The sequence below is a fragment of the Microtus ochrogaster genome, chromosome 1 (genome assembly GCF_000317375.1).
Source record: "Microtus ochrogaster isolate Prairie Vole_2 chromosome 1, MicOch1.0, whole genome shotgun sequence".
Lineage (NCBI taxonomy): Eukaryota > Metazoa > Chordata > Mammalia > Rodentia > Cricetidae > Microtus > Microtus ochrogaster.
Window position 1 is genome coordinate 10216916 of NC_022009.1, and position 9614 is coordinate 10226529.

Consider the following 9614-nt stretch of genomic DNA (forward strand, 5'->3'; position numbering starts at 1 on the left):
CAAAATGGATCAAAGACTTCACTTAAAACCTGAAACACTACAACTTCTAGTTCCAGGTGACTGACTGCTCTCAGGCCTTCACTGGTATCTGCACATACATTGTGCACATAAACTCATACAGGCACACACAAAACACACAAATTAAAAATATAAATCTCTTTTTTTAAATGTAATTAGGGTTGAAGAGATGGCTCAGTGGTTGAGCACTTGCAGCTTAAAGAGTATCTGGGGGGTTCTGTTCCTAGCACCCACAGACGTGCAGTTTCCATGCCTTTTGTCCCTGAGTAAAGGTATGTGATGTCACACCAGTAGATCTGTCCAGTTTTTAACGGGATGACTCATAAAGACCTCATATAAGGAAATAACCAACTATTCACCCAGAATATATGACCACCTAGCTTTTACTTTTATCATAACCTGGCTCAAAAAGTATATAAAAATGCTTTAAAGTATCTCTCCTAACACTTACAATATTAAAACAAACTGGACTTCTTGGATTATTATGCAGGCCAATGACATGTTAGTCGTATTACCTACACCAGCAACACACACAGAGAATATTTCCTGGGAGAGAGATTCTGACGAGAACTCACTGCTGAAGAGATCACTGTCGCTGCATAAGCTACATCTGAGGCTCTCCCCAGACATAAGAAAGGTGGCCCCCTGCAACTGATCCTAAGCAATGAGTCCCTTCCCGTTCTCCGCTGCCACATATTCGTCATTTCTTACCTAAAAGAATTGCCATTGGGATTAGATGACCTTCCAGGGTCCCTGAAACAGTAGGCATTTCTCTGCTGGGGCTGAACAGATATTGCTGGTCACCATGAGGTAGCATGGTGATGGGATGTTGCAGTTTAGGATCCATTTTCATAGGTTTTGTTGCATAAAAGTCAGTCTGTGTTCTTGCCGACTTGACTTTCGTGCCTACAATGACCATCAGTAGCAGACATTTAAAAATATGACAAGTATCTACTACCTAGCCACTGTGAAATACAACTCTTTTTCAGCCAGATTTCATTCAATTTAATAAGTTTACAGGGTCTCCAGTAGAAATAATACACAGACCAGAGGCTAGCAAACTTATTAAGTGGCCAGACAGGAATGACTTATCTCAATTGCAACCATCCAACTTTGGTGATATAACAAGCACCCATGGATTATAAATGAGCATGGCTATATTCAAATAAAAATTATCTTCAAACAAAAACCAGGCAGCTCACCTGCAGACCAGTTTGCCTGTCCATTACACTTGAGTACAGCTACTGTAATACAATAATTTTTAAAAAGTTGAATAAAGATTCTGAAGAACTTATCTTCAAACTCATTAATTTTCCTTCACAATATAAGAAACTAATGACCATTTGTTAAGACTGTCCCCCATTTCCTCATGACACCTTCACTCATTATATAATTCTGAATAACCAGTTTTTATCCTTTGAAATTATGTAGTTAATCTAAGTCTACACTTACTTAAAACTTATAAGTTAATGTTATTGTATATATTTCTAATTCTATTATGTAGATTTATGCAGATACTACATTCTAAATTATCAAGATCTTGTAAGTTTGTCAGACATAGTGGCACGGCACCAGGAGGATGAGGCAGGAGGCTGCCAGAAGTTTGAGGAGAGCCAGGGCCCTACCTTAAAAAAAAACAATTGATCCAGTGGTGGCGATGCACATCTTTACTCCCAACACAGAGGGTGCAGAGGCAGGTGGACCTCTAGAGTTCAATGTCTATAGAGTGGTTCCAAGGCAGCCAGGGCTACACCAAAAGACCTTGTCTCTCGAAAGAAAAAAAAACATAAACAAACAAGGGATGGAGAGATGGTTCAGTGGCTGAGTAATTGCTGCTCTTTCAGAGGACCTGAGTTCAGTTCCCAGCATACACATTGGGTGGCTCACTACCCAACCACCTGTAGTTCCAGTTCCAGGGGATCTGGCGCCCTCTTCTGGCTTCTAGGAACACCAAACACAAACATAAATAAAAACAATTCTTAAAAAAAAAAAAAAAGTCAAGATCTGGGGGAAACACCTTTAACCCCAGCACTTGGGCATCAGAGGCAGGTGATCTCTGTGAGTTCAAAGTCAAGTAGTCTACATAGTGAGTTTTAGGACAGCCAGGGCTGCACAGGGACCCAGTCTCAACAAACAAACAAACAAACAAACAACAAAATCACATAAACATAAACAGAAAAAAAACTTAAAGTTTTTATTATCTGTCTCTTTACAGAATTTGAATTTCTTTTTCCATGTCAAAGAGGAAAACCAGCAAGTAACAAGGCCAAGGATGTGCACTATGTCCAGAGCTGTCAGTCACTTTTACCTTAAAAGGCTTAGTGAAAAAGCTATTTGAGAGGCTGGAGAGATGGCTTAGGGGTTAAGAGCACTGGCTGCTCTTCCAGAGGACCTTAGTTCAATTCCCAGAACCCACATGGCAGCTCACAACTGTCTGTAATCTCAGTTCCAGAGATTTGGCATAGACATACATGCAGGTAAAATACCAATTCACATAAAATAAAAATAAAGATTTCCACCTATTTCCTCTGTTAAAAAAAAGCTATCCGAGAATCTGAAGTGTTTTAAAACCTTAAGCTATTGTTTTAGAAAGGCTTTCAAAACTCCAAATATTAACAATAAAATTCCAATATTTAAGAGAAATATTAGAGAAAATATAATAAGTTGCAAGCCTTTAAAAATCTGTAGGACTCATAGGTAAATGGATCACCAATTGGTTCAGCCAGCATTTACAAAAGGAAAAGAGCTGAGCAACTGCCACAGCTCCAACTCTAGAGTGAGCTAACCTCCACTAACTACACTGTTGGTGAAGCTTACTAATGTCTAAGACGTAAGAACACTTCAAAATGTAATCAAAATTAACAGTCAATATTTAACTACGTTACATTTAAATATGCAAATGAAATGGCTGACATAAGTCAAAACACATATTAATAAATGAAAATGTTCTTATTTAATTAAAAGTCAGTAAGAAATCAATCATCTTTGTTGGCTACAAGTTTTTGGTAACAAAACCCCCGAGTGCCCACACACACACTTCACTAGGAAGCAGCAGGTGCCGCAGCAGATTGGAGCTCTGCTGTTTCTCCCTCCCCTTCTCTGGGACCGTGGACCTTGAGCTGTGTGCGTAGCTAACAAATAAAGAGCAATGTTAAGAATTAAGCTTATTCTGTAAACAATGCGGTAAACACAACAGATGAGCGTCCTCACCTCTTACTAGCTCTATTACTCTTGGTCTCTGGGGTTTGGCCTTAGGAGATGGAGAACTGAATCTGAGATATGGTCCCTTTTTAAGAGTGCTGCGATGGCCCTGATAAACTGGCTTCCCATATATTTGTAACATATAATCCTCATCTTGTAATACCGTGGTTGACTTCATGAGTCCCTACGAATGCAAAAAATGTTAGCATTACTATAAAAATAACAATCTTCCACCTAGTAAATCTTCCACCTAGTAATCTTCCACCTAGCAAACATAAAAGGTTTTACATTACTGCGTATACTTTCAGGTATTAATGGTTAAACACATTTTACATAGCTATTATGTTTAAATAAACTAAACCGCCTTTAAATTATTTTATACACTCCCAGCTCTACTTTCAACCATAATCAAAATGCCGCAGAAATGGACTGGAGAGATAGAGAGCACAGGCTGCTCTTCCAGAGGACCCGGGTTCAACTCCCGGTAACTTACAACCATCTATGACTGTAGTCCTATGGGATCTGAAGCCCTCTTCTGGTATATAGACACACATGCAGGCAAAACACCCATATAACATAAAATGCATAAAGAAATCTCAAAATGCCACAGAAACGCGGCATTTATTAAGCATTACAGCCAAGCATTTAATTGCATTTCTCTGTTCAATAATCCATGCTTAGCACAAAAACATTAATGGCCAGCTAGAGCAGTAAGGAAAACCTCTCCAAGCAACTAGTACCATGTCTTGCACTCATCAGGCATTACAAGTGATTTTTTTTAAGTTTAAAATAGAGCACACACAAGAAGATGGAACGTGCCTTTCCGTGACATGGATCTGACTAGTAAAGGCAGCTGAATAATCTCTAAAAACACCTGCTATGTACTGTGATTCTAGGTATGGGCTCCACAGCTGGGCATGGCACTGTGTGCCTGTCTTCCCAGACTGGGTAATATAGAAGACTCTGTCTCTTAAGAAACAAAAAGCAAAAAACAATGGGGCTAGAGAGATGGCTCCGTAGTTAAGAACATGGGAAGCTCGTCCAGAGGACCAGTTCAATGCCCAGCACCCACACAGGAGTTCTCAGCTGTCTGTAACTTCAATTCCAGGGGATCTGACATTCTCACACAGATATACGTGCAGGCAAAACATTAATGAATGCTCATAAAATAAAAATAAATTATTTTTAAAAGTAAACAGAAAAAAGGACAGATTTTATGTGGTCTTCCACATTACAGGTCCAGAGTTTTATGTAGGCAGTGGTACAAATCTGCTCTAGGTTTGTATAGCTCTTCAGAGTTTAAAAATTTTCATATCCATGCCATTACTTCTATCTCTAAGGAAATGACCAGGAACAATGTGGCATCTAAACACAAACTCAAATTAGGAGCTCACTTCTTTCCTCTCTCTCTGTGAACCTGAGGCAGGCCGGCTCCTTCCGGGTGCATCCCTAAACTGCTCCTGTATTTGTTTTTGACAATGTCTTCTTGGAATTGCAGATTTGCTCACTGGTTTGTCTCGGGTGTTGGCTTTAATATCTCTACTCATATTCAGAGCTTGCTTGTTCCGTTGATTCTTTGGATCAAATCTCTTTTGCTCATAATCTTTTCTCATAAGTTCATCCTACAGCAAAGAAAATTAAAATTACTTAAGCCAAAGAAAATAGTAATGCTTTTACACTAAAATTACTGGAATTTATTTGTTGTACAAACATAGTTTAGAAATTCTAAATGCTTTAAAAATTAAGAATAATAACTTACACATAAAAAGTAACTTTCTGGAAAAATGAACAAAACCTAAGAAGAAGCACAGCAGTACATGCCTGCAACTCCTGCACCAGAAGACAGGAGCGATCCAGCTGGAGGCCAGCCTGGGCTACACAGAGAGATCTGTCTCATAAAACGAAAGTAAACAAAAAATCCTAAACCTAAAAGGCTATCGAGTTATGAGACATGGGGAGGAGGCAAAAGAAGCACAGGAAGAGGGCATTACAAAGTTTTTACTCTTCAGATGCTTGAATCACATGATGTTAATACTTTAGAATAACAAACTTAGGCACACGCTTTATAATATAACTAAGATGACTATATATAAATTTAAATTATTTGAAGATTTAAATAAACATTTACATAGGATTAACAGTGATAGCAACATATTCTGCTCGTTGGAATACAGCCAGAGGTCACGTCATCTTTTTATCTGGTGAGTTTATACAATTAAACAAACATACATATATTTGTATATACATATATGTATGTGTGTTTACATATGTATTTGTATGTATGCATGTATGCATATAATATATATATATTTGTTTACAAATAACAAAGGTTTTACTGCCCTAGTTACCACCGAGAGTAAACATGCAAGCACACTGGATGAAAACCATCAATTGCCTTGCATTCTAAAATAAAAGTAATGGTTACCTTGTCTAGTTCTACACTTCAAATACACAAAACTTAGAGACTTTTTATGTCTGAAGACATGCTGTGTCCTTCATGGGTGTGAGAAAGATTCCCCTTAGAACTGACTTTTCTGTGCTTTAGTAACTTTGGTATGTTTACCTTAGTGCATCAGTGCTAGTCAATCTGCTGTCTTGAAACATCTTTTGCAAGTAGAATTTCATTTTCTGTTTTTGTCAATTTTTCTTTCGAATTTCTCATATTTCATTTATTGTCTAATATTTTGGCATAGAGGAGCCAAATAAAATTTATAAGAATAAAGAGTTTCCTAGATGAGTGGTGGTGGTGGCGCACGCCTTTAATCGGGAGGCAGAGGCAGGCGGATCTCTGTGAGTCCAAGGCCAGCCTGGTCTACAAGAGCTAGTTCCAGGACAGGCTCCAAAGACACAGAGAAACCCTGTCTTGAAAAAAACAAAAACAAAAAAACAAAACAAAACAAAACAAAACAAAAAAGAGTTTCCTAAATAATACTATATACTTCTATACTTACTGATAAGCAAAGGTAAAGAATGTTAGTGAAATGAAGAAGCATAAACCAGGTCAGGGGTGGTGACAACACCTTTAACCCAGCCCTCAGGAGGAGAAGTAGTGGGTTTTACACAGTGAGCACGAGGACAGCCAGAGATATATAGTGAGATCATTTCTCAAAAAACCAAATAACAACAAACAAAAGAATCATAAGCCAGACCTGGTGGTACATGACTTATCTTCATGGAGGAAGCTAGACAAAAGGATCTCAAGCTAAAGGCCTTCCCCAGCTCCTGTGAGTTCAAGCCTGGAAAACTTAGTCGCCATCTCAGAAAGTCCCGAGTAGAGGCTAGATATGGTTCAGTGGTTAAGAGCCACTGATAGGCTTCTAAAGGACCTGAGTTCAGTTCCTAGCACCCAAACTGGGCAGCTCATGATCACCTGTTACTCCAGCGCCAAGGCACCCAATGCCTTCTTCTGGCCTCTTTGGGCCCTGCACACATTTGTCATATAACCACATGGACACAAACACATACACACACGAATGAAAATAAATCTTTCCTTTAAAAAATGATTGAGGGATGTGGCTCAATGGTACAGTGCATGCCTAGCATGAAACAGGATCTAGGTTCAGGTCTCAGTATTGCAAAAAGAACAAAAGAAGTGGACATACATCAATAACCTGGAATTTATGCTATATTCAGAGAACTGACTTGATTTTCACTTTTTTCCATGACATACCTGGATTTCTGCTGAAATGACTTTAATCCAGTCATCTACTTTCTTTCTGATCCTAATTTTCTCTGAGATCTCTCTACAAATGAAAACAGAAATGTTCTTAAATCAGTCTTAATATATTGATGATTGGACCAGGATCGGATGAGTCTAGTCAAGCTTTAAAGCTACCCTGTAGCCCAATACTCTTCCTGAGAAAACAATCAGTGACGGTATTAGCCTTCCTTAAATGTTAGAAGGAAATGTCTATGAAGAACTCAAGGAAAGCAATATCAGGCAGAGCGAAAGCAGAAATGGAAAATCACAGCCGGGAAAACACGACACCTCCATGTCTATCCACAGCAGGAACCACATCTTCAGAGGCATTAGGGGCCGTTCCCAAACATGAAAACACAGTAGCTAATTGAGTGCTTGAGAAAGAAATTCAGAAAGTGAGGCTGTGGGCCTGTGGGGCTGGAGAGACAGCTCAGCAGGTGAGAGCACTCGGGTTCAGTTCCCAGCTCCAGCGGACCCCTCTTCTGAACTCTATGGGCACTGGGCACACACATGGTGCATGCACATACATGCAGGTGAAATACTCCTACACATAAATGAATCTTTAAGAAGGAAGGTTAGTACGCAGATCTGGCAGTTTTGTAAATAGCGCTGTGATGCGCACATCCTGTCTCACCTATTGGCAGAGAAAGCACTGATAAAGGAATACACAGCAGCTCCGTCCTTTGCACGGATAATAGCTTCCAGGTTTTCTTCTAGCACTTTTTTATTGTTCTGTACTCCTTTCAAAATCTTCTCAGCATCTTTCAAGACAGATCTGGTACTGGTTGTCTGAAGCTTAGCAGAATTCTGTGGAAGATCTGAAAACCTCAAGATAAGTGGAGACTGTTTTACCTTAAAAAACAAAAAAAGGCAGAAAATTTAGTACATTAAACTTCCATTAATTTTATTGTAAAAGGAAAGGTGGGGAAATGGCGACAGTTATGAGTGCACACGCTCTTCAGAGGACTGGAGTGCATTTCCCAGCACGCACGTCGGGTGGCTCAGTCCCAGAGGACTGGAGTGCATTTCCCAGCACGTACGTCGGGTGGCTCAGTCCCAAGAGGACACACTCTTTTGGCTTCCTTGGGCACTCACATACATTTAGCATATATGCCCCCGCCACACACATACATACAATACACAAAAGTAAGTGTGTAATGCAAAGAAGAGCCAGTTAGTTCACTGCTGCAACCATACACTAGAATCAATACAGTCTAACTAGGGCTCAGTTTGTCCAAATGAAAAGTTACTGAATACCTGCCATTCTTTGGTTTGTTTTCCACTTAAAAAAATTATATTTAAAAAAAAAATGGGCTGGAGAGATGGCTCAGAGGTTAAGAGCACTGACTGCTCTTCCAGAGGTCCTGAGTTCAATTCCCAGCAACCACATGATGGCTCACAACCATCTATGAGATCTGGTGCCCTCTTCTGGTGTGTGGGAAGCAGAATGGTGTACACTTAATAAATAAATTAATTAATTAAAAAAATTATTACAAATATTATCAGCAATAGAGACAGGACACCCAGAGCAGTGCTAGGTCATCTGATCTCCAATGAAACCTCCACTGGTAAAGAAAGCAAGGCAAAATAAAGAGCAAGTTGCTCTAGACACTGTGGACTGGACAGACCTTTCACTCCTCTATTAGCCAGAAAGGCAAGGACAGGTATGGTGGCACACTGCTGTGATCCCTGCACTCAGGGGTAAAGAGAGGAGGATCACTAAGCTTGAAGCCGGTTTAAGAGAAACTCCTAGGTCATCAAGGGCTATACACTAAAGTGGCCTCAAAAAGAAAAAAAAAAGATGTGGGAAAGTGGGACACGTCAGTGGCACAGGTCTGGCCAGAGTGCTAGGAAGAAATCATTTAGTAGAGACTGCTGAATTTTTTTTTTTTTTTTTTTTTGTAAAGGGAACAGATCTGACTGTCATGTTTCTAGGACTTTAGTTTCACCCTTCCTTCTGATTTCTGGTTTACTGACTTTTTTATTCCGTTTGTTTGCATTATTATTATGTTTTACTAGGTATATATTCATACACACTACAGTACACATCTGGTTTTTTTTTTGAGGCAGAGTCTGATGTAGCACAAGCTAGCCTCAAACAAAAGGATAACACTGAACTTCTGATTCTCCTGCATCCACCTCCACAGTGCTGGGATTGCAAGTGTGTGCCAACATGCCTGTCATCATACACGCATGTCAGGCAACCATTTTGTCTAACTAAGCTACATTCCCCAGACTCTTCCTAATTTTTACCTTATAACCATGGATTTTAACACTGTTCCCACTTTACCTGGAGCATGTCATTTGTTTGTTTCTTCCTCTGGCCAAGATCATGAACATCATCATCATACTTTCTCATAGTCGCTTTAGCTGTTCCTAGCTCTTCAGGGGAAGGACATCTCTGTGAATGTAGAGTTTCAATGCTACAAAAGATAAGACATTCCTAAGCTGTCATAAACTCAGTAAGCATTTTATACATACGGGCTTTCTGCCTGCATGTATACCTGTGCACCATGGTGTGTCTGATGCCTCAGGAGGAGCTGCATACAGGCAGCTATGAGCTACCATGTGGGTGCTTGGAACTGAACACAGGTCCTCTGAGAACAGCCAGTGCTCTTAACCACTAACGTAACTCTCTAATGCAGAGTGTGTGTGTGTGTGTGTGTGTGTGTGTGTGTGTGTGTGTGTGTGTGTG

General features: G+C 39.8%; 1 protein-coding gene across 1 annotated transcript in view; it reads right to left on the minus strand.

Annotated features, from left to right (window-relative positions):
* The window catches only part of Kiaa0586 (KIAA0586 ortholog), a 93661-nt gene that overhangs the window by 60989 nt on the left and 23058 nt on the right, over positions 1–9614 (minus strand). Inside the window, exons 10-15 of the mRNA XM_013346903.1 lie at positions 9210–9342; positions 7554–7771; positions 6890–6962; positions 4614–4841; positions 3229–3403; positions 730–924 (exon numbers count right to left, since the gene is read on the minus strand). Of these exons, the coding sequence (XP_013202357.1) occupies positions 730–924; positions 3229–3403; positions 4614–4841; positions 6890–6962; positions 7554–7771; positions 9210–9342 (1022 nt within the window). The remainder of the gene's footprint in view (positions 1–729; positions 925–3228; positions 3404–4613; positions 4842–6889; positions 6963–7553; positions 7772–9209; positions 9343–9614) is intronic.